This window comes from Calypte anna, chromosome 1 (genome assembly GCF_003957555.1).
Source record: "Calypte anna isolate BGI_N300 chromosome 1, bCalAnn1_v1.p, whole genome shotgun sequence".
NCBI lineage: Eukaryota > Metazoa > Chordata > Aves > Apodiformes > Trochilidae > Calypte > Calypte anna.
Window position 1 is genome coordinate 45,856,644 of NC_044244.1, and position 26,285 is coordinate 45,882,928.

At 34.8% G+C, this 26,285-nt stretch overlaps 2 protein-coding genes across 2 annotated transcripts in view; one reads left to right on the forward strand and one right to left on the reverse strand.

Annotated features, from left to right (window-relative positions):
* Nucleotides 1-7,851: 7,851 nt before the first annotated feature.
* CAPZA3 (capping actin protein of muscle Z-line subunit alpha 3) lies at nucleotides 7,852-8,994 on the reverse strand. Its single transcript, XM_008501171.2, is given in 6 exon segments — nucleotides 7,852-8,244; nucleotides 8,247-8,352; nucleotides 8,354-8,423; nucleotides 8,426-8,534; nucleotides 8,536-8,544; nucleotides 8,920-8,994. Coding segments are annotated over 6 exon segments (762 nt in total).
* Nucleotides 8,993-26,285, forward strand: part of PLCZ1 (phospholipase C zeta 1) — a 43,500-nt gene continuing 26,207 nt past the window's right edge. Inside the window, exons 1-6 of the mRNA XM_008501170.2 lie at nucleotides 8,993-9,006; nucleotides 9,612-9,735; nucleotides 11,592-11,826; nucleotides 20,938-21,139; nucleotides 22,734-22,878; nucleotides 25,255-25,407. Of these exons, the coding sequence (XP_008499392.1) occupies nucleotides 8,993-9,006; nucleotides 9,612-9,735; nucleotides 11,592-11,826; nucleotides 20,938-21,139; nucleotides 22,734-22,878; nucleotides 25,255-25,407 (873 nt within the window). The remainder of the gene's footprint in view (nucleotides 9,007-9,611; nucleotides 9,736-11,591; nucleotides 11,827-20,937; nucleotides 21,140-22,733; nucleotides 22,879-25,254; nucleotides 25,408-26,285) is intronic.

Genomic DNA, 26,285 nt, shown 5'->3' on the forward strand with positions numbered 1-26,285 from the left:
GCTTAGATGAAGTAGCTAAACACAGCACAGGTCACTCAGTGTGTACTTGAGAGGAAAAAGGCATTATGACCTGTTACCCAAGGGAAAACTGGAAACTCCTATTTCATGCCAGCTTCCCTGACATCAAAACAAATGAGTCCAGATGAAAACTTATGTGTGAAGTCTTTGTTCTCCTTTTGACAAGTCTGAGCAAACAGACTGTCCATCATTTAGCTTGTGCACCTGAGAAACAGCCTTTGAGGTACCTGGTACTCATGTCACAGCAATGAGGACCCTGGCTTTAAGCATATGTGGTCCCAAGCCATGAGTTTAATTCAACTTTTATTCGAATTTTCTTCAGGTGTCTAGAGGCAGCAAAGAAACAGGACAGGCTGAGCTGAGTTCTGCTGTGAAATAATTGGCAATCAGGGTTTGAGAATAGACAGCTGAGAATAGAGAGAAGTGGCAAAAAGTAGAAAAGCAAGCAAATGCTGAGCAATAGATTTTGGCTGCTGCATTGTTTTCCTGCCTCTGGAGAAGAAAAATAATGTAGCCAAGAGAGCATTTCTGCCTCTTTTGATATGAGAATAAAGATCTGTATGGAATACTTGAAAATGCTTAAATTCCTTGCAAATTACATCTGAAGCAAACATTTAATATAATTTCAGATTTCAGTTCATCATACTGATGAGCTATGAGCAACAGACCTTTGACCCAAAGCATACAGCCCTTGGCAAATTATCTTCTGCTTAGCACATCATGATGTCTTCAAATGACATCTTTACAGTGTGACATAGTTAACAATTCTTTTAAGTTTGGTCATTTAAAAGAAAATGAAATAGAGGATATTCTTCTAGGGAATTAAAATTATCAGGATGTGCTATAAGGGTTTTAATGAAACAGGAACAGAAGCATCAAAGTGATTTTTGAATGCAGAATTTTATGATAAATATATTAAGTTCTTTTTGTTTCCACACCAGTTTTTTGCTTATAAAAATATTGTGCCAATATCAAAAGAAGATACACATTGGAATTGCCTATTCAGTTACAGGTGTAAATTTGCAAATGCTTTGACCTCTTCTGAAATGGTTCCACATTTTCACAGCATTCAAAGAAATTCTTTTATTAGGTACAAATATTTTTAGGAAATTCTTAACATTTCTCTGTTTTTTAGAAATACTGACAAGAATCTTGAAGTGTAAAGTAAAGGTGCTAATGACAAGGAAAATCTACAGTTTTTAGTTTGCCTTCACCTAATTGCTTTCTACTAAAGCATTACGAAAAGTAGAATAATATAAATTAATTTTAAAAAGATAGATTGGAGCAAAGGACTGAAAATTGTTTGTAGGAACTTGCTTCAGACCAATCTAAAATTCATAGTTAAAAGAAGGGAATCTTTCTTCTGCTATCTGTACTTCTATGTGAGGTCCTTTAGCTTTGTGTGATCCACTTTAACCATCTCTAGCATCATAGTACCTGTACCTTACTATTCCTCCTAGTGGAATCAACAAAATGGTTAAAATTAATCAATTAAGTACTTTGTTGAACTGGGACTTAAGCAGAGAAGCAAGAAAACAGCTGAAGGCAAAATAGAACTTATACATTTTAATCTTTGCTTTCACCCCATGAATACTTGACAAACATAACATGTAGTTCTGCAAAAACCTGCATTATAAGCACAGTTTTTCCCATAATTTGTGTCACGTGTTTGGCAGCCTATGTAACTTTGATTATGGAAAATAAATTATCGCACAGAGAACACCAAAATGTTAATTATATTTTTCATTGGCTTTAGGTAAATCCATGTTTTGTAATGGGTTTAGGCATATAGAACTACAGCCCAGGGGCTGAAATAACAGCTTGGGTTTTGCGGGGCTTACAGATGAGAGAAAACGTGTTGTCAATGTGTCTTCAAAATGACCTTTTGATGGGGAGAGAAAGAATGGAACTATAGATTCTCAGTCAATACTTACTGCATACATTATTATAATTACTAGAGGAACTGGTCTGAGCAAGAATATATTATCAGATAATGTTAATTATTTAAGAAAGAACAACAGAATAAATTTGCATGCAGATGTTATCTATGGAAAGCAATAATGGTACTGAATCTATGTAACAGTACCTGAAGCAATCACATTTATTTTATGGAAACGAAAAACTGATGAAAAAGAAGGTGACTTTTTAGGGTAGATACACTTCAGGCACTAATTCATTAACAATACAAGAATGAATAATGAAACTTGAAATAAACTGTGTTTCTCATATCTCTAATGATGATATAATTAAAATTGAGTTGCAAACGGGAAGTCTTGTGTGAAATAAAGTTCTTAAGTAAAATTAATAATATCTTCAGTGAACTGGATAAAATGTGACTCTCAGATATAATCAGAGGAATTTGTAGAAGATATTTACTAATTTACTTATTAAAAACAAAAAATGATCATCTCTTGGATCTTATAAAACAAGAAAGATAGCACAGGGAAATTTTATGACTTGGAATATACCTGGCTTTAAAGGTAAATTATCTGTGGTACTTGATAGAAGATCTGTGAAGCTATTAAAGTTTCTGCAAGAGTTTCTGTTCCTTACTCCATGAGCTTGATTTCTCCATGGTGACCTGCTCAGAGGGCATTCTCTTTATGGTATCTGTAGTCCAAGGCAAAATTCCCCAGAACTTTCCAAGGTAAAATCAGTCAATCAAACAATCAATCTATCTCTAATATTTCATTCATCTTCCCCTTCCTTTTGAGTATCTCATTCCAGACAGAAAATATTCCTGTCTGAAACCAAAGACATTTACTGTAAACCCAGTGTTCTCCATCACAACTGTTCTCAGAGAGGCTTAGGTGTAAACTCTTCTATCCAAGAGGAGTAATTTACAGGGAGAAGTTGTATTTCTCTCAAAGTTGTAGAACAGTGGGATCATAATATTGGTCTCTTCTAAATCCTTTCTCCAATTATGAATTTACCTTATTCACATTTCTCTTCAGCATACCCCACTTATGACCTTTCCCTCACCCCTCTTGTTTCAGGTTGCTAGTTTTCCTCTAATGTCATATTAGACATTGGGTTTCCATTCCCCTAAGGAGAGACATCTGTTTTAAACCTCTAATTTTTTTTTATCACCATCAGAACACTTCAAAAAGATGGCTGTGATTATTACCATACAGACTTTAAATTTTCAGCCCTCTGGTTCTAGAAGAGTATTTAGAAAGGCTCTCAGCTGCTCTTGTTACCAACGCAGCAGTTATGAATGCTATTTCAGAAGCAGTGCATAAAAGAACTAATATGTTCCTTAGTAAGCAAATAGGAAATGCAAAACTTTAACTATGCATAAATATTCAGGATAGAAAGACCTTCCCTTCCAAATGTATTATACAAAAACCAGTATTTTCATCCCTGGCCAACCCTTCCCACAATACCAACTAGATCTTTAATATTCATATTTCACAAGCCAGGATATTTTCTGGGTATGGATCTATGTAGTAGTTCCCTTTCCATTCAGAGATAATCTACATAAATGACTCAACATAATATGGTTCATCTATTTAAATTATTTTCATTAGGTCTCTTATTCCCTCATATCTGTATGGCTGCAATTCCTAAGTCTTAATATAAAAATACTTTTTGCAACTTTGGAGAATCCCAGGACACTATGCTTTGAATAGTTCATAATAGCTAATTTTTTAAATAGTGATTTTTTTCAAATCACTCCACATTTTTAATAGCTACAAAGCTTTCATTAAAAAGAATTATAAACTCCACTATTTGTGTATGAATGGCAAACTGACATAAAAACTTGGAAAATACCTTGCACTTGGCACGTAATAAATCTGCTTTTTCAGGTTTGTTGAACACATTAAACTGTTCTTACTGTAGATGGGAAAATAATCCTTGAACTTGGACTTACTATATCTGGAACATTAATGCACTGGTTATTTAAAATCAGTGAGAGATATTCACTTGACAAAACATTCATTGTATTTCTTTCACTTTTATATCCTCTGTTTTAAAAGTCATCTTTGACTTTCCTCACCACAGCTTGGAGGAATAGAGAGTAAAGAACACAGAGGAGATTTTAATACACACTACAGCTTGGAAAACATACAAGCAGAGCTATTTTTTTATTACAATGTTGTCTTTTTCATTCTATGAATGAAACAAAGAAATGGAGAATGGGGAAACATGAATTTCTTTCAGTGACTAGGAGCACTGATAGACTTTGCTTTCTGCCAGCAGATAACTTCAGTCCTTAGTGTCTGTTTAAGATTTGCCTGTTCTGAAACTATAAAGAGAGTTGCTGTTCATTCAACATATATATTTGAAAATGAAATTATGAAAATCAGGTTTTCCATCTGCTGTAGCACTGGCAAAACATGAAGGAAATTTTATAATGTGAACATTAAATATTCAGTCTAAGTGTTGATTTCCTTCCAATTTCAATGCATCTAGAAGCCAACGGTGAAGTCCAAGCTAAGCTTTAATGTTACTGGTTTTAAAAAATGATAATTTTCATTGCAGCAACAATTAATGGTAGATATAAAATTATTTTCAGAAATTAAAATTTGAGTTAATGCTGCTTGCTTATATTTGTACCAAATTTAGAATTCCATTGAGTCTTCCAGCCTGTAAATGGAGGAGCAGAGCTTGAACAGAATTTGTTATTTTGAAAGAAAATTGCATCTCATCTTGTAAATGTTCTAAACTGTTAGAATAGATGATCTCTGCTCTGAGATGAATAACCATGGCCACCTACTAGCAAGCAAAGATAAGAAGGATAAAGAAATATTGGAAGCATACTACAGGATACTTAATGATAATATAATTTTGCTGGCATAAAGCAAATCTTTAATAGTAGATACTTATGATTACAAATATGTAGATGTAGCTTCAGTTCTAGGTGTGCTGTACTTCTGTCAGCAGTAGACACCTTCTGTAAGGTACAGTTTGACAACTTTAATTTTTTAAGTATGTATGTCTATTCATCATTCCTTTTGTAAAATATGAGGTACTGATTCCAACAAAGAGAGATGGATTCACAGGCAGCTATAAGACTCTGAATGTTTTTTAAAGCAGTAGGCAGAAAAGGAGGGGCATTTTAGGAAAAAAGAAAACGTGACTTGGATTTTATTTCCTATACAACAAAACAATTCTGGTATGGGCAAACGAGTAAGAAGTGGCAACTAAATGTCAAACATATTCAGAATCACAAAGGTTTATATGTAAAAGTAAATTTTTCAGTGGAGTTTTGCACCTTCACTTTCTTCTTATAGTGGTAATTTCTCCCCAGGTTTAAGTTCTCAAAATAAATAAAAAGATTACAAGGCTATCATGGAGAATGTAAAGGGGAAATAGATAAAACCTATATTGTAACTACTTTTTCCAGTTAGGTCTCATAGGTCTTGTAAGAAATGCGTAATCCTTTTCAGCCAGATTAGAATGCTTGGTCTGCTCCATCCCTCTGAGCAGATTATGGTATCACAGATTCCCTTTTTAGAGACAGGAAACTTAAGGAAAATGGAAAATTCTTAAAGGTAGACTGGTGGGGAAGATGGGAAAACCACCTAACTCTATAATATGAAAAGATCTTCTTATTGCACTCATTGCTACAGTTTTGTCATATGGAAACTGAAATTTTAAAACGAAATAATTTAATTTTACTGAACAGAACACTTTATTGCAAAATGTCATATATTTATGTCATAACAGAATGATCTGGTGGAATGAATGTTGATAATGAAAGTCATTTAACTACTTAGTCATTTCCATTGTTTCCCTACTGTTCTCTATTGATAGTTCAATGTTCAATATCTGTGTTTGAATGAAGTTGATTTTTTTCAACTTTAGTTGATACGTTTCTGCTTCTGTTAAATTTGTGTCCAAAATTGCATCTGTTATTCTGTACTGAAGATGTAAACTACATTCACTACAGGCCATCTTCATTAGAGAAGTCCCAGGTTGTGTAACATTTTTTAATACAACTACTCTTATTTTCAATAAAGAAATCACATATCCAAATAAATACCATATAAAGACAGCTGCTTGCTTGTTGAATGGTTTCCAGCAACAACACAGGCACTAAAAGGTCTGGATTGGTGTTGGACAGATCTCAGCAGCAGCTGTGAGGTGAAAGAAAGAATGACCCATAGGTAGTGCATCTTTCTGTGAGGAACCAAAGAAAATGCTCTCCATGCTCCATCCTCTCTCTCTCTTCACGTGCGTGGTGCAGATTCTCTAACAGAGGGGCATCTGTAAAAGACATTGGTGAGGGATATTATTACAAGGGCAGTAGTCTGATTTCTGCTTGAGGTTAAAGAAAACCTGCCTGATTAAGTCCTTTCTGCACATAAAATTGTACAACCCCAGAATCTCTGTGCTGAGTAACCACAAAAATGAGGTGAGAAATGTGCTTTAATAAATGGAAATATGAAGAAATTCAGTATGTATCAAATGAACTATTTAATTTATTTCCACTTCATTTAAATAATGTCAACCCTACCACTTCATCTTCTGCAATAAGGCTTTGTAAACTAGTATGCTTATTGATAAAAAATGAGGATATGACTTTGTCATCAACAATTTAGAATGAGGTAGAATGATGGGATTTATATTAGACACTTTTTCATTACTGGTTTCTCTGCGTGATTAATTGTCATATCAAGCTGCATAAAACAAGGAACCTCCCAAATCAAGTGTGAATACAGAGGCAAAGTCTTCATTTTCTGTCAGAAGTGAAATCTGAAGGTGGCATTTTCACACAATGTTTATTATCCCTCAAACCATAACAATACATAGTTCTTGACTACATTTTAAAACAAAGACAATAAAACCAATCATTGCCAATCTGAGCAGTGAAACTATGAAGCCACTGATCAGTATTTACGAAAGGGAATGTTCCACCCATGTGACAATTATTTGCCACCAGCAGTGATGAAAAAAAATCAAAATCTTATGATTACATTAAAAACATCTGGTATTTATAAGAATGTTTAAACGCTCACATCGATATTTTTGATCTAGTGTTTGCATTACTGCTTGACATTAAGCTGTGTTTCTAACACAACTTTAATTAAGAGGAATGTTCCAAGAAAACAGCAAGTGTGGCACACATTTCATTTACTGTAATAAATATATTAGCAAAGCTTCACTTTGAAAGTAAAGCAAAGTCACATACCTTCCCTTGGCACTTGCAGCAAACACTGAGAGAAGGGAAGAAACATTGCTTTACTCTGTAATGCTGTTATATCCAGCATATATCCCTGGTCAGTCCTGATGTACCCTCTGCACTATCTTTAAGAAATTGATTCCTCCTGTGTACTGATCTTTTTCATGTGACTATGTTAAGGGTGTCTCCTGTGCAGACCAAGATGTATGCACAAGCAAAGCCTGCAGACTGGGTTCCTGGGTTTCAGTTTCAATGAAAAAATCTTGAAATAATTCTTCAATATTTTTGCCAACTACCAACTAATCATACAGGTTTCCTTATAACCAACGCTACATGTAGTATAAAGTTAAGGAACTATAATATTGTATAAAATTTCAAGGGAAAGTAAGAGCTTGCTTGCTGGCTCAGCTGTAGCTAGCACCTTTATAAAATTACATGAATTATATGAAAATTACATGAATAATAATTTAAAAATACACCAAATTAGTTTCAGTCACTACAGATCTGAATTACTTTGAAAGTGGTGATTGACTGATGACAATTGATGCACTTCCCTGACTAATCCAGACATAAATGAACTAAACACCTTGTTTTGTGGGGTTTTTTTCATATATATATATATTTTTTCTACCACCATGTGAAATAATTGTTTCAGTAAGCTTGGAGACAGGTCTGTATTGAAGACATTGGTGTTCAAATGCTGATCATTCAATGCTGTATTCCCGTTCATAAAAGTGAAGTAACAGAGAGCTTCCCTGCAGATATTTCCCACATATACCCTCCGATGAAGCCTGAATGTTTTCCAGAATGGCAGTATGAAGTTTGGTGTCCTCAGCTATCACAAACTGCACAAAAGCTGTGGAAAACTAACTTTGGTCTATCAGATTTAGAGTCTCACTTACAGACTTGCTGACAGTTAAATGGAGTTTGGCATCCCTGCAGTAGTGCATCTGGAGGAAAAATATCCCTGTAACCTGAGTGGTAAATGGAGTCAGGACAGAAGTCCAGTCTGACTTCCAAAAGCTGTTCCAGTGATTTGCAGTGAGATGAGACTGAACATAGGGCACAAATGGCTACCTCTTCCCCATGCCTTTTTTCCGAACATACAGCAGTTCTTTAGAGGAGAGTGGCAGCTCCCATGGCTCTTCAAGCCTTTGTGGAGGGCATCTCTCTACAGACCCCACTCATCCAGCATCACACTGTGACTGGAGTTTGCTGATTACCCTGTGCAGGTCACCAAAGTCAAAAGAGAATTCATCCTGGAGGTCAAAGAAACACTTCTCTCTAAGACATTTCAGTGGGTCAGTAGCACAGTGTGATTATCTGGAACCAGGGTGAAGTTTTTCTTGTGAGAGGCCCCTGCTCAGGCAGCACCCTGCCTCACCAGCTTGGTCCTCCTGGGTCAGAGCAGAGAGAGCTCAGCCAACCCGGTCTCACCGCCCAGGAGGAGAATGGTGCAGTAGGCCACAAATGAGAGACACCTTCCCCAGCTCACCCAGCTCCTACCTCACATGCGAGCCAGAGGTTGGGGCTGCTCAGAGGGTGGGAGATCACAGGGTGAGGGGAAGGTGGATGGGCCACTTGGTGCTGGAAGGAGAAGTGAGAAGATGGTGGCAGGGGTGCTGAGAGCGGTGGTGGGAAGGGCCCTGCACTGGGGGCTGCAGCTGGTGACCTCACAGCAGCACCGGGGAAACGCTGAGTTTGGAGGCTGTGGCACCCAGACACAGGGGTGAGGGGGTAAGGAAAAAGGTCTGCCAGGAACTGGAGCAAACCGAGGTGATGGTCTGCCAAACGCTGCTAACACCACTGTAGCAAAGAGACTGGAGCCGGTGACGCAGAGACGGCATGGAGGAGAACAGATATCCTGCTGCTGCTTTACCTCCTCCTCCTTTTGCTCCTCTGCATCCTCCTCCTCCTCTCTGCCTCTCCCTACCCTACAGCAACTGCTGTTGTTTCACCTTCTCTGGGATGATTCTTTCCACCCAGTGCCTTGCTTGTGCACATATGGGACCCTCAAGTATTAATCAAAAGGAGGGCCTGGGGCAGCCAGTCCATTTGGGTCGTTGGGAGTGATTGGGTGGGTTCAATGGTGGGTGCACTCACCTTGGTGATGTTTGGACTCATCCCACCATTTGCTACAGCTGCTGAATCCCCTTGGCCTCCTCCCACCTCCCTCCTCTCACTCTACCCCTCTCCTCACCCTGACCACCCCTTGTTTTCCTTCATGACCTCCCCTCTATGTCACTTTTGCCCTTGAAGTCTCTGGACACAGAGCAAAAATGTCTTTCTATCTGCCTCAAAGCCTACTGCTTTCTCAGAAATCAGAAGACAAGATTGGTTCTAGAATACAAGAAAAGCACAGGGCAAACTTTTTAGTTTTAAAGAAATTATACTTCTCCCCCTTCTCCCCCTGTTCGAAGGCAATAACATGGGTCAGAAGTTTCCTTAACCTGATCTTTCATACGTGGTTTTTGTCCGTCATTCAGAATGAGTTCAGGAGTGGAAAGATTGATTTTGAGAGCACATTGAAGCTACTTGAAAAATTGCAAATGCCTTTTGATTTTGCACATGTAAAACATATTTTCAAGGTGAGGAATATATAGGTTAAGCAGTTACGAACATGATAAAATTATTCTCAGCACTCTTTGTCAAGATGCATCTTTTCTTTTGAATAGCAGAGCTTAGATGTGCACTAGTAAAAATAACAATAAGTCTACCAATGAAAATTTTATAAAAATCTTTTTTTTATATTGACATGATTTTTGCACCTGTAATTGGAAAAGCTCTCATGTGTACTACTATTGCCTGTACTTCATCAAGAGACAACTGAGACAGAAAATTTAATTTTTTTGCCCAGTTTCATTTTGTGTGAATTCCTACCTGAATATTTCCTGAGTCCTGACAGATGGTTTAGTTCCAAAATCAGTTGAAATTTTCTTTTTCTGTTTAACAGTTATGAGTACACTTGAGTATGAGTATGAGTGCACTTTTCTTAAAGTTGGTAAAAATTAGATTGAAGATATCACCCTTACATGTGGGATTTCTCAAGCAGTAACGAAATGCCTATTACTAGAATTTGTACTGTATTATTTTCTTGTTGGTGATTTCTGTTAAAAATAATAATTTCATTCTCTTTCACAAACTTAGAGTAAATACTTAAGTACTAATTTGTAAATTTTTCGGCTAGAGCTCCATGAAACTTCCTTTTGTACGTGTTTTCTTTTTCTAATATGTTCTATTGTATTTATTCAGAAACTGGTAATGTATCATTAAGCTTTCAGTTATGGTATCTCTTCAAAAAGCAATCTAATTTAGTAGTAATCAAAAGTCTTTGTCAAAGAGCAGTCAGAGTTCAGGTAAGCAATTTCATATTTAAGGACACTTTTGGGGAAACACTACTAACTACAGTAGGTACCATGTTATTAAATACTAAAATACAGCCTCTTCGGTTGTCTAAGTTTAAAAAGCCAAAAATTATTAATTTTGAGCAGCTTACAGTGATAATCAATGAGGTGACTGCCATTTATTTATGATGGTTCTTTGTAATTTTATCAGCAGACTTTCAAGGTTTCTCATGAAACTTTTAAGAATAATACAAGTTAAAATATTAGCAATGCTTATATTTCATATGCACAATTACATATTTCATGGAGAAACTTTCGAAGGATAAGTAAAATCTTTAAACTGGAAAAAAGGTAAACAAATGGAAGAAATAAGAATTTTTCTGCTCTAATTCTTTTGCCCTTTTAATTTTTATTTTTTGTGTGTGTGTGTCTTCTATACTGATACACTGCAACATTTTTAAGCTATGAAGACAAGCTTACAGCCTAAGAATTCTGAAAGTGTGGATAATTAGTCTGAGTTAAGCATTCTGGTTTGTTAAGAACAGAACATGATGTCATAGGTTATTATAATGTATCTTGTCTACAAACTTTAATAGTGCTTCTTATTTGATATATTGAGAAAATTGTATCTCATGATATATGGTAATTCTTTCATTCTTTAGGTAAGTGTTTGCTCTTCATTTTATGTAAGGTCATCTGACAGTACTTAGATTATAGTTGAAATTGCTGTTGTAGTGTTATTTTTAGCTATATTTTCTACTCAATAGTTTTTATGCTGCAAATTTATTTTATGGCATAGCATTTTAGACATTTTATATAATGTGTTCTAACATTCCACATGCATTATATAGGAATTATTTGTAATTATGTAAATGCTAATTATGTCACATGGCACACTTAAATTTGTATAAAATCTTTTTAACACACAAAATAAAATTTAAATATTGTCTAATCTAGAAATAGGTTATAATTTAATGCATTGCAGTCACTGTTTTCACTATCATTCTTGCTTTTATGATCAGTTATGAGTGGTTTGTGTATATCTTTGCATTATTGTATATCCTTGTACTGACCATTTTGATTTTATTCTTTCTTTTCAGAAAACAGTTGAGAAACAGAAGGTACATACAATTACCATAGAAGACTTCAGGGCAATTTATCGAACCCTTGTACACAGACCTGAATTTCAGGAACTTTTCCGAGCTTATGCTCCAAACAACAAAATTCTAGCTAACCTTGAGCTGATGGAGTTTCTCAGAAAAGAACAACATGAAACTGATGCTTGTGAAATGATTGCCTTAGAAATTATTTTGAAGTATGAACCCGTTGAAGAAGGTATGCATAGTTTAATTATTTTATTTCTAGCTCATATTTACTGTGCTTCATTCAGTGACTTTATATATTTGAATAACCATCTGATTATGTAAATTTTAAAGAACATTTCAAGAGAAATAATATAAGCAATTCATATAGAACCATAGAGTTCTATATGAACTCTATGGGCAGAAGGGCAGAAGGCACCGTAAAGATCCTCTAGTTCCAAACCCCCTGTGTGGGCAGGGACATGTTCCACTAGACCAGGTTGCTCAAAGCCCCATCCAACCTGGCCTTGAACCTTTCTAGGGAGTGGTCACCCATGACTTCTTTGGGCAACCTGTTCCAGTGTTTCACCACCCTCCCACACACCAAGAATTTCTTCCTAATGCCTAGTCTAACTCTAACCTCTTTCAATTTAAAGCCATCCCCTCTCATCCTATCACTGCATGCCCTTGTATAAGTCCATTCCCAGTTTTCCCTCCTTCACGTACTGGAAGGCCACTAGAGGGTCTGTCCAGGAGCCTCCTCATTTCCAGGCTGAACAACCCCAACTTTCTCAGACTGTCTTCAAAAGAGAAGTGCTTCAGCCCTCTCATCATCTTCATGTACCTTTTCTGGACTCACTCAAAAGAAGCTCTGAATCCTTCCTGTGTTGGGGGCTAAAGAGCTGGGCACAGTACTTCAGATGGGATCTCACAAGACTGGAGTAGCTGGGCAGAATTATAATTATGTATATTGTATAATAGCTTTTGCAAACACTTTCTTAAAAATTCAAATCTTTAAACATTGTGAATGTAATAACACAAGAAACCACTAATAGAGAAAAATAAATTTACACAGCATGTTGCTCAGTGACAGAATAATATATTACTTACCATATCCATTTTACTGCTTGTTACAACTGACTGGTCCAAAACCTACATGTAGATTACTTAAGCAAAATACAATTCACACAATAGATGAGCTAATATGAACTGCACTGGATTTTTTCAATATCCACTGAAACATGTCAATTACCATTATTGGAAAGCCATATTGATTTTTGTTTAGCTAAATGTTCAAAATAATTTTGCTTAATAAATTAGAAGTAATGGCACATTAGAAGTATAAAAAAGTAGAAATTATGCTTTGTTAGCAGCTGGTCTGTTCAGCACAGGATATTTCACGTAAAGGAAATCAACCCTAATTACATCACCAATAGTGGATAAATATTTGTTAAAAAATAAATTTTCAGTATTAGAATCTGAAGCCTGAGGACAGCATTTCTCAATTAAAAAAAATGTCAAAATTTAATGGTATACAATCTCAGTATGGTGATTCACAACCATAGTAATGTGAAAATAAATGTAGTTAAACCCATTGCAATACAGAGCATATTTTACAACCAAAATTAATCTAATCCTACTTGGGGGTCATGTTACTTGTTATAATGTTGTTGATAAAATAGAGCTTTTTGCTTAAAGTTTATCTTACAAATGGAAACAATACATGTTAAAAGAGATTAATATAGCACTTTTGGACTGTTCAGTGCTACAATTTTTAATAGAGTCATATTTTTGCACTTGGTATGTTTGTACTTGAGTGTCACAGGGCAGAAAGTTTAAATTTAGTAGTAACAGCTATTTCATAGCAGAGAGTAATTTCTAAGGATGAATACACTGAGAAGGTTAGAAGACTGAAACCTTAGACAGTAGTAGTTTGATTTGCTCTCAGCCAAAGCTGCTTGGAAAAAAATATCAGGGAAGCATTAAAGCAGTCTTACAGATATGGTTGATCTTCATCATCTTCAGCAGGCATGGAGTCTGGTTACTGATCTGCCCCATCACGTGTCTACTGATGTCACTATTCATGTTATTGGGATTACAGCTATAATTAATTATTTATGCTCTCCCAGTCTGAAATACCATTTCCATTTTGTTCTCTAATCAACTTCTAAGAGCAGGTCTTGAAACATAGATTTCTGCTGTCCCAGAATCCTGGAACTGTTCAGATAGAAAAGACCTCAGGATGGCAACTATTCCAGCCTTCTGCTCAAAGCTAGGTTAACACTGATTTCAGAATAAGTTTCTCAACATTTTTTTTTTCAGTCAAAACCTGAAAAACTCTAAGCACAGAGAGATCCATGGCTTCCACATATGTCCAGAAATTACTTCCATGAGTTCTTGCACCGTGATTTTCCCAGGGATGAAAACTGGGAGCAGCCAACCTGTAGCTCCCTGAATTGAGTCACAGAATTGTTTGGGTTGGAAGGGACCTTTAAAGGTTATCTGGTCCAACTTGGCTGCATTGAGCAGAGACGTGAGCCTGATTAAACCTGACCTTGAATGTTTCCAGGGATAGAGCATCTACCAGCTCTCTGGACAGCATATTGCAGTGTTTCATCAACCTAATAATAAAAAATATCTTCCTTATATATAGTCTTAATCTACCCTCTTGCGGTTTAAAACAAATACCCTTTGTGCTGTTGCTGTAGGCTGTATTAAAAACCCTGTCTCCATCTTTCTTATAATCTTTTAAATATCAAAAGGCCACAGTATTCTCCCCAAAGCCTTCTCTTCCCAAGGCTGAACAATCCCAGCTTTCTCAGGCTTTCTTCACAGAGGAGGTGTTCCATCCCTCTGGTAATTTTTGAGGCCCTCCTCTAAACCCACTCCAACAGGTTCACATCTTTCCCTTGCTGAGGACTCCAGTCCTGGATGCAGTATTCCAAGTGGAGTCTCCTGAGGGAGGAGTAGAAGGGCAGATTCACCTCCCTTGACCTGCTGGTCACACTTCTTTTGATGCAGCTGGGGATATGGTTGGGCTACAAGCACAGAAAGTCCTTGCCCCTTTCAAAAATGAGTCCAATATTTGTTCTTCAGTCAGAGAGACCTCCCCTGGTCTCTCCAGCATTTCAAAGAGGATAAAGAGTGGCTTTGCAGGGGTATCAGCCAGCAGTCTTAAAACCCTCAGATTCATCTCATTTGGTCCCATGGCCAAATGTATTGAGTTCTGTCCTGTAATCTCTATCCTAATCTCCATCTGCTGGAAGTTCCTTTTCTCCTGGAACTCTGCCTGGGGGTACAAAGTCTACACCTTGTTGATGAAGAACGAGAAAGACAGAACTGAGTACTTGAGCGTTATGGCCTTTCCAACAGCTTGCCACTTACTCCTTTATTAAAAACACAGTCAATGAAGCAGTAAAAATGCTCCATGTTGCCACTCATGTTCCTTGCCAGGGTCAATTTTGGTTGAGCATTGGCTTTCAGGCATCATTTCATTATGCCTCAACAGTGTTTCTGTATCTCCCTCTTGTACTTGGCCTGCACTTTGATCAGCAGTTCCACAGTTTCTTTTTTGTGCTTTTTGACTTTTAGTGTGTCTTAGTGAATCCATGATTGTCTTTTTGAAGTTGCTTTCTAAACAGCTAGCAGTGGCAAATCAGCCCAGAATCTGGAGCTCAAGCTGGGTTCTTCCAGATTTCTGTAATACTTTGCAGCCAATGACCAATGAGTTCATCTTCCTATTGATTCAAGCATACCTGTGAAGATCATAAATTCTTTGTTTAGCTATCATGGAAAGATTCATATGTGGTTGCCATTGTTTTTTTTTAAGAAAAAAGCTCATTATATTTTGATGAGTGTTTAAAGTCATCAAAGCAATTTTTTAAAACCATTGTGCAAAACCTCATACATTTATTACTTTAAAAGCCTTGTCTTACTTTTTATGCATTTGTTATTTTTTCTTTCTCTGTTTCAATTTCCTTATTTTCATGTTTCTCTACTTTCTCTGCAATTTATCTCTTTCTCTTGACCTTCTATATATTCTGTTCTTCAGTGTGTTACAACTCATATTTTACTTTACTTTTCTTATGGTTCTCATCTGCCATTTTGCTTGTCTGCTCAATACACTTTCTTCACTTGAGGAATTTAGTCATAATGCAAATGACCTCCCCCACATACCTGAAGGTTTTTATCTCCCCTTGCCTCACTTGCAGAAGCAGCACTCTGTGAGATCTTCACAAGCACCTGATCACCCTTTCTGAATCATAAGGAGTCTGAGATGAGAGGAAGTTTGTTAAATCAGTAATAATGCCTATTCTTACTCTTGAAGGCTGCTTCAGGTTGTCATGTAATATTTCTGCTGAGTTTCACTGAGCATAATTTGAGGCAAAATTTGCATCTAAGCTAAGAAAAGGAAACCAGAAGTGACTGCATGTTATTGCAAGCTGTTATTTTTTCAGTGGAACATGAACCTCAGATGATTAAGTTTGCTAGTTTCCCTTGGTTCCAAGTCTTTGATAGAAAAACAAATCCAAGAAAGAGAAAATCTTCCATATAGGACAATAACCACTGGAATACTTTAGCTGATCATTCCCTCTGGGGTGGAAAGAAGAAAGTAGATCACTCTTTCAACAAGAAAGAGATGTTTTGTATTTCATTAAGAGTCACTCACTGTCCAGTAAAAGGTACAAAACTTTAGATTCTTTGTGCCATTACTCTGTTTAATTGAATATACTCTACTCTCTCTGAGCTCTAATTTGTTTACTAATTAATTATATAATAAGTTACTTATTTTTAAAGGCTTCTTTTGTTTTGAGTTATATAATCTGATGAGAAAGTTAATAGCTATAAAGGGGTTAAAGAATGAAATCTTTTTAGAGAGTTAGAAGACACTCATAAATAACTAAATTGTCTATAGTTTTAATTTAATGTCTGGTTTTAAATTTCAGATGCTCAACGAAATTCTTGTTTGTTTCTTCATCTGTGATAGAACTTTTTTCTTGTAATTGGAACTAATCTCACTCAATTAAACAAAAGCTGTATTCATCATGCTCCTTTGAGTGATCTAATAGAATAATTCGAGCATATTTAATGAGAAGCTGCAGATATGATTGACATGACAGTTGATTCAAATGGTGTGGTGATAGACCATTTTCTGTGAGCTGCTTGAATTTGTTATGATGAACAGCATGATCTGTTGGACTAATTTGCCCTCCTTGTCCTGTGCATTGCAGAAAGGGAAAAGGGTTGATTTTGACACTTGATTGACTGGTTTGCTAATAGTCACAGCCATTATCTGATAAACTTCATAGCACTAGTATTAGTTACAAGTGTGTGTCAGGGTCTACACTTCCTAGAATATTAGCTCAGCATAGAAAAGGAGTAACTGTGTTCTTTAGCCAAGGAAATATTTATTCCTTACTGTTCACTTGGAGTATAAATGTTTTAGTCTGACATAAAATAGCCAAATTTCTTAATACAAAATTCCATCTGATAATATTTCTGCCATCAGGCTATTATTATTTGATTCTTTTAATGATTATTCAAAGCTTCCTTCTTGCAATACAGCAGAGTAACACCCTTGCCACTGATTGCAAGTAACTCCCTAAAATTTCCAGCCAACATATTTGTACCTATTTCCACATCTCTGGTGGCTGTGCAACATAAACATTTATTTACTAATGTGGCTATTAGGGAACAAAGAACATGCACATTTCGAAATGGGGAAACACCTTCATCCTGTCTCACAGGCTTAACTTTAGTTCAGACTCCTCCTCACTTCCCAGTATCTGCTTCAGCTCAGACACTTCTCCACCCACCTTTTAATTGCTGCAGGTTGTACTCAATCACTTCAGTCAAGAAGGAGGTGTTGCAGGAGGCTGTGGTCAATGCATGGTGAATCCCTTCTGCCACTCCACCTTTGTCACACTTTTTTTTGGCTAGTTCTTCCTTATGACCTATTCCATCTGCTTGAGTGTGAATCCTCCACAGGCCTCAGTCCCTTTAGGGCAGCAAATATCTGGATGTAATAAAATCAAAATAGCATAGGCATATAATGTAATCCAAGTTTTTAAAATACTCATTATATCCATTATTCCTCTGTGAAATGGCAGTATTTACATATATGGCAGAACTTGAATATACTTTAACTGCAGAAATGGGGAACACCTCCCCTTTTTTAAAAATCACGTTTATGTATATAATACATATATTATTAATACTTTTTATTACAGACTATCCAAAAGGGGAGGGGAAGAAAAAACATTGAACTTTGTAAATAACAAGAAGAAGACAGGAATCTTTTCCTGCTTTCTCTTTTTCTTTCATACCAAATGGATATCTGTGGACACTAACCATTGTCAAAGGATCATAATTGAGAAAAAGAGTAAGATTCCTCTAGGGAATAAATGTGGGGTCTTGATGAAAGTATCTTTCCACCGTAGAAGAATTATGGAGATTAATAATAATAATAATAATAAAGTACAAATAATAAACCAAACAAAACCCAAAAAGAGTTACTATGCAACTAGTTTTTACAAAGAGAAAATACAAAGAGAAATATATAGGGGATGAAGAATAAAAATAATTAGAAACCAAATCCAGATACTATTGATGAAAATCTTTCTTTTCAAAAGAATTAAGTCTGCAGTTCATATAATTCATTATAGATACCGCATACAAGATGAATATGTTCTGTTTTGAGTGACATCTAAAAAATTCAGAACATTTTTAAAGACCCAGAAGATAGAAACTTCTATTTGTGCAAATATGAAATACTATAATGTGCATGTGGATAAATGAAAAAGGTAAAGATACTGAATAAGTTTCAACTGTCAAGAGTAATCAGGGTATCAACAAGGAATTCTTCTAATATGTCAGTTAAAAGAAAGACTAAGGAACTTCTCAATCCGCGATTTAAGTACAATCATGTGTCCTTATTAATGATGCCAGAACAAGATAACAGTCAAAAATGTGAAAAAAAAACCCAATATAGAAAATGCTTAAATACCTTAACCAGGTCACTGCTGAAGACAGGTTGACAAATACATAAGTTTTAGAAAAATGACTGGAACAAACTTGGCTCTACTACATGTGGAGAGTGGATGATGAACTGAAAGACTGGGAATGGTCAAATGTAATATCTGTTTTGGAAAGGGAACAAAAAAAAAACAACCAAAAAAGTGGAGCAAATACTGAGTTTGTAATCACCCCTAAAATAGTAAGAAGTTGTCAGAACATTGTCAGTTCCAGTTTTTGCTATGAGAGGAACAGTTCTCTGTACAAAGAAAAATCATACCTTTATCACTGTCTTGCATTCTAAAAACCAAGCTGAAGATGTAGGCAAAATAATTAAATAGTATGTAAGCAACTCACTGTGAGAAGTAGTCTCCACTGACATAGAGTCAAAATTAAGGCTATATCAATTCACAGTTTCACAGAGCAGTGTGTTGGAATTCAGATTTCTTTTATGCCATTGGTAAACTGAGTGCTGGAATAGAAATAAATGTTATTGAATTTGTATTTAACAGCAGAACTTCAAGTTTTACAGGGAACAAGATAACAAGTCAAAGTGATCCTGGCAAATTGATGACATAGAAAAAAAGGATGGAATGAATAGAATAAGGAGAAGCCCAGCATTCCATTTATGGAATCAAACATCAAGAAGGAAGTTCATCAGATGGAAAGAGTTTTAGAAAAATAACAGAAAATCATCAGATGTCTAAGAAAACCTAACCTAAACAGAAAGATGTTTTTCTTCTGGAAAGCAGTGGAATGAAGGGAAGCATAATAGCAGTTTCCATCTGTGCTTAAGAGTGAAAAAAAAGGAAAGGAATAATACAAAACAGAAAAATATTTTGGGCAGACTTTTGGGAGGAAGCATTATGGAAAAGTTTGTAACAATAAGGTTACTTAGTGATGGATTATTAGGGATATGAGATTATTAGGATACTTGTGGATTCTTCATCATTGAAAGTCTTTAAATAGAACTTTGATAGACTTCTGGTAGGAATAACATCTGTTTGACCAAGGACAACTCTGTATGCTCTCTGGAGGAACTTGATACTTATTTTCTATTTATTTTTATTTCTTATTATTTAATATTTATTATTATTTGTTATTTCTTCTTTTTTCTAATTTCTTATTTATTTCTTTTTTTTCATTTCTTCTGTTTCTATTTCTATTTCTTTCTATTATTTCTATTTCTATTATTTTTATTTCTATTTCTATGTAGCATTTTAAAACAATTTTCCAATCAAAGAAATTGTATAATTTAGAAATAATTATTTTCTTTGTTTTACCATCATAAGAATGATTTTAATAAATCTACATTTGGGTATAAAACACTCAGTGTGTACACATACTGGTGTCTTATGGTTGAAACTCTAACATGGAGATCATGATTCTCAGAGCTGTATAGAGAATTAATAGATCAAATAAATGTTTTGGATTTTCTTTTTATTTTTTTTTTCTCTCAAAAGTGTGTCACTGAATTCTTTATGTTAGTTAACAGAAAATAGTCTTGGATTACTTACTGCTTAATTATCTAACTTACTGTGATGAAAAAATATTTATTTTGCAGCTAGAACTGGGCAAAAATCCCCAATTTAAACTAGGTTGTGTTTTGAAGCAAAACTGACTTCTGAGATTACATCATTTACAAAATTATTACATTTAAAGCACGACTTTGGATTAGCAGTTGGCAGTATAATGGCTCTGTTTGTCAGTAAATCAGTTAAAAACAAAACAAAGGGATGAATGTCACTGGTATGGAGGCAATTAGCACATTTTGTTATATATTAAATAATATAATAAGCTTGATTTGCAATTCATCTTTGTGGGCATTCATTTGTTTTGTTAAGATGTTATTTTTATTTCAAACAGTTCTAATTGAAATATTATTTCTTCACTGTTCATTTGGTATTTTCCACCACTGAGGAAAATATTTGGTGCTAGGAATTTCAGTGTCTGAAGGATAATTTTGGCACTCTCCAGCCCATATTTTGGAGGACAATTTCTGTTATTTCTACATAGAAAAGAATATTCTCTGTGCATTGACTAGCATATTACTTTCCAAAACTAAATAACAAATGTTTTCCTTTGTATTTAATTAGGACTACTGCAAACTCTTCTAACTGGTGCCCACAGAAGAATAAAAATGTCTCATAATTTGGAACCACAGCAATTTATGTCTAGAATTGCACATAACTGACGTTTGGGTTTATATTGTTATGCATTTTAAAACTGCAGGAAAGTGTTATGCCATACAACTTTTAGTAATGTTCAGAATGGGCTATTAAATACAACAGAGATATAAGCATCAATTTAGCTTCACACCAGAAACTTTTTGCTATTTTTTTTTGTTCAGTGAAGAAAAGAAGGCAGTTGTCATTTGAAGGATTTATAAGGTACATGAGTTCAGAAGACTGTTCGATATTAAAAAGAGCCCACAAGACTATCTACCAAGATATGAACCACCCATTATGTGATTATTTTATTTCATCATCTCACAACACCTACTTGATATCTGACCAGCTAATAGGGCCCAGTCATATTGATGGATATATCAGGTATTTGGATACTCTTTTTATATATTTTAAACATTCTTTGCATTTTGTTTTTTAATGAATACTAAGATACATATAATCCTGTTTGTCAATAAGGAGCAAACCCACCAGAGTTACAAGTAGAAAATGTGATAGTGGTATTTTGTGTGTACACTTTTCAATATATTTGCCAAACCATCTGTTCACAGTCTGGAAACAATCTATTTCTTAACTTGTATTTAAAAAAATCCACCTCACAGCAGAAGAAATCTATAGTATGTTGCACAGTATACGATGAGATGAGTTTTTAAGCTCAACATGCAATGCAAAAATAAATAGAACATTGTACTAAATATAAAATTGCTGGGCAAGCTCTAAGATGATCAATGCACAGGTCAGAAAGGCAGAGTGTGCTGGAGTATGTCAGGGATATTTGTGATCACTCCATGCTGCAGTGTGGTCAGTTTAGAAACAACAAAAATGTGGCTACTAAAGTAACCAGGAGAAGAGGCTTTCCCTTGGAACCTAAATTCCAAGAGAAGGAAACCAGGGTGCCTTATTACCAAGATATATTTAAAAAAAAATAATCAGGGAGGGACAAAATGGATTATTTATGCAAACCAAGATATATGAGGACAGAAATTATAAAGACTTTGAAAAGCAACTGTTCATCACTACTTCTCTAATTTACTACTTTATTGAAGTGTAAACAGTTGGAACCATCATCTCTCTGAACTATTTTAGTTTGGTTGCTCCCTTTATTTTCAGTAATGACTTGTAACCATCAGAAACAGCACTGAGTTTATTTCTAACAGTATTTAAAAGGATATGGAATTCATACTGCATTTCTTTAAGTGATTTCAAAGAGGGTATAAAACTCCCTCTCTTCTTCTTTATATATCATTTATGTAAGAAAAATATAAAAAGCTAAAATAAGCCAGAAGCATTGTTCAGGTATTGTTGGCATGTAAAGGGCAGCATGTAAAAGATATTTGGTTTTAGGTAAAATACAAGAAATGTTTAAAGTAGTAAGAAGAAACATATTAGAAACCTAAGACTTTTAGTGGCTGCCATTAACATATTGAAATGCAAACCAGAGTAAAGTTAAGGCATTTGAGAATCTTTAGCATTCCTTTTAGAAATACAATGGGGTGAGAAAAATTGAATTAAGTAAAAACCAAGGATAACCTAATTGTGTAAGTTTGATGGTATTATTTCTAAGTGTTATGTCTCTCAAACTTCCAGAAAGATATTGGAATAGTAATAATAAAAAGGCTCTTTCAAACATTTCTTCTTCTGTTTTAAGCATAATTCCTAAGTTCTTTTATTTAAATATTTGACCCTTGTTTGTAGACTGTTAATGAAGGCTGTTCAGTTAATTCATGTTATTAAGCACTACTTAATGCTCTAGTAAAGTTAATTACCTAACATGTCTAAGATAGTCAACAGAAAATATAGCCCTGTATCATATATGATTAATTTTATAGGACTTCTTTTCTTTTGTGATGAAAAAGTTGTTTGTTATTATTCAATGTGCTTGTAATCAGAAACACAACAACTTGTATAAGAAAGTATGGTATCCTTCTACTACAAAACTGTTTCTCTTCTTCTTTTCAAGTGCTCTAGTAAAAGGATGTCGTTGCCTGGAAATTGACTGCTGGGATGGCTCAAACAATGAACCTGTTGTATATCATGGTCACACTTTAACAAGCAAAATTACATTTAAATCTGTAATTAAAGCAATAGACGAGTATGCATTTTCGGTATGTATAAATATACATTATATACACACACATACATAGGTATGTACACACATGTTTTGATGATAATGATATAAACCTAACTTGATGAAATTAATTCAGATGATCTCAGCTTCCTAGATACAATTCTCACCTGTTGCCATTCGAGCAAGAAATTAATATAGTGAGGAACTACTTCAGAATCAGTCTGATGTTGTATTCCCTCTATATATCTTTCAACTTTTTAAACTTTACTTATTCCTCTAGTTTGTCTTATATCCTATACTTAACTTCATGAAGGTAGTGGAAGAAGATTATAGCTTGAGTTTGAAGTTTACTCTGTTTTCCATTCCCTCTCTTTTTATTTTGAACTCAAGGCCTAATAACATGAGGTTATAATCTACTGATATCTTTTTATCAGATGGTTCATTAGGGAAATATCCTGTCTCTCTATCTCTGGCAGAGCTGTCAAATCTGGAGAGTTTTGGCACTGTCTTACTCTTTTGCATAGGTGCCTGTCAAAACTCATACAAGGAAGTCCTGAATGGCTGTCAGGATAAGCCTTACATTCAGGACAACGTTAGAAGTGTAAAAAAATACGAAAGAAAATATATAAAAATAAATATTTTTATAAATATATATTTATAAATTTCCCAGAGTCAAAAAAAGCTATATTCATTATTTTCTGTTTTTTATACAAAATGTAATTAGTCTCTAATTTTGAAAGGTAATGAAGCCAAAAATATAATTTTATTATACTGTTCTTCACATCCTATTAGGCATAACTCTTCTGTTTTTGTTAATGTACAGTGGATTGTACATAACTACAATACAAAATTAACTGGCACAAGTTAGTATAAGATTAAAAAAACCACAGCAATAGCTAATGCTTAGCACAATCTGCCTATCCAGGGAAAGGTGCATTTCTATTAGGAGATGGTAACAAATGCTCAGGGAAAAGTGTAAAAAAGAAGGCAAACATAAAATGATATTTCCCTTAGAAATTATCAGTTTAGGTCCTGCCCAAACAAAGATTTTATGCAGAGTATTTGTTTATAATAGTCACTGGTGTTACTGACAATTTAGGAGATTCATTTACATAGTCTTAATAGACATGCTTAATTTGAGCTACTGTTTAATTTTTCCTCCATTTCCCATGTTGTACTTGCTTTGTTTGAGTACTGTGATAAGGTGTAGAGACTCCTAATAAAAGCCAAAAAACCAAAAAAAACCAAACAAAAAAACCCCATAGTTTGTTCAGGCAATGATTTCTGGTTTGTTTTGTTTATTATTGTTTTTTTATTGTCCTTTAGAATAGATTCCAGATACTAAAAGAGCTAACATTATATTATGTCAGAAGTAAATTTAAAGGTATATGATTAAGTCAAAGCTGCCAAGTTCTTCCTAAAGGTACACAAAAATTGCAATAATTTTGTTTTCTATATTTCTTTGTCCTTATTTGCCCTTATTGAATCTATTTTTCATGAAGCTCAGTCATTGTTTCTAAAAGATTAATCTGTATGACAATTCAATGTCAGAATGAATTAGAAAAGGAAGAGCTTCTTGGGAATAGTAGATATTGTGTTTGAAGACATGAAGATTTCTTTAATTTTGAAAAACATTGATTTGGGAATTCAGAATGTTTTCACTCTCCTTTAAAATTAGCATAGATAATTTCTTATGTTCTAGTGTGGTTGGGAGATTTCACCCCATCCTCCTTTTTTTGGCAGCTGACTCTGTAGGTCCTCTTTTTCCTTCAGAAGTTAACTTCTTGACAATCAGTGTTTCAGACACACAGTAGTTCCTTCATCCTTCTTCAGAAGATCTGCATATAAGCTGAGCCACTAACTCTGTGAGAAATTCTGTATTTGCTTCCAGTTCATACTCTGCCCTGTGAAATTTAATCAGCCTGAATTTTGGGTGATTTAACACTTATTTTCTCTCTGCTTTATTTATATCCAGCATTAATCAGTGTGTTAATTGCATATGATCAATTATTTGCAATGGATTATTGCACAAATACACTTCAGTATGCACTTTCCAAAGGTTATAAAAGCACAGATATTACCTACTTTCCCTAATGAAGTGTTTTGCCCTTCTTAGCTGATTTTAATTTGATTTTCATAGTTGTTTTTTTTTCAGCTCTGTATATTTAAAACCCCCTTAACCTCCTGATGACACATTTTTTTTCCTCCACTTATATTGAGCTCTCTCTTTTCTGTAAATATTGTGAGCTTTTTTCCTTGTGGTACTAATGTGAAACAGCTGACCTATGTTCTGAATGCTTTGAAAATAAAGGAAAATACAGATTTCCAAGGGGATTTTTGTAAGATATTTCAAGAAATTGAGTAATTCTCCTTTTATTTATTAGTAGTAAAAACTTTTCAATTATACTTGCAGGCATCTGACTATCCAGTTGTTCTGTCTTTGGAAAACCACTGCAGCCCTAAGCAACAGGAAGTAATGGCAGAGTCCTTATGTGAAATTCTTGGTGAAAAACTTCTTTCTTCAACAATTAGTGATGAAGTGGTTACTCAACTACCTTCTCCTGAGGTAATAACATTGTGGTTTTCTCTGTGAAAAATAGGGCAAAAAATCTCAGGTGTGTAATTTTTTTGTGTGTTTGTTTTACTTGTGTTCTTTTTTTCCTTTTTTTATTTTAAAAATCTTTTGAAACTGAATTTATGAAACTGCTAATCTGTTGTCTGAATTAGACTTTGTGTAGTAATGAAAAAAAATGCCAAAGAAACTACACAAAAAGTCATGGGTGCAGAAAAAGCAAAAATTAATCATGACTATTGACATGGAAACTTGTTTAAAGGAAAACTGTACTAGGTACAGTACTGAAACATGTATCTGATAAAAGCCAACATGCCAACATTTCTGTAAAGCCTTACATTTTGCAGTTCACATCACTCCAACCTCTGGTGCTTTGAATACATTAAAATTTTTATTTTATTAAAAAATAAACAAAAAACCCCAGAAAACAAAACCCAAACCCCAAAACCACAGTTAAATTTGTGGTTTGCAGTTTATTCGATATGGAAACATGGCAGGTGTAGTTATGTGTCTTTTTATTCTGCATCATATTTACTAACACTGAATAAACTTGCATATTCAAAGCTGAGTAATGACACTGAAATTACTTAGATTTTTAAAATGCAAACTTCCTTAATATGAATTAAGTCATCATAGTGTGGTTCATCTACAGTAGTTCTGTGTTGAAGAAAGGGTATTCTGAACACTGAAAAGAGCATCTGCCTTTAGAGAAGGCAGATTTATGTGCACGGAAAGGTTTGCCAAACATTGTTGAAGAAAGTAGTAAAATACTGCTGCATCTGACCACTGAGTCTGAGAGCTATTCAAACACATGATTTAATTTTGGAAATTTCAGCTAATTGAAACATTGTGTTATAATGATCAGCTTCAAA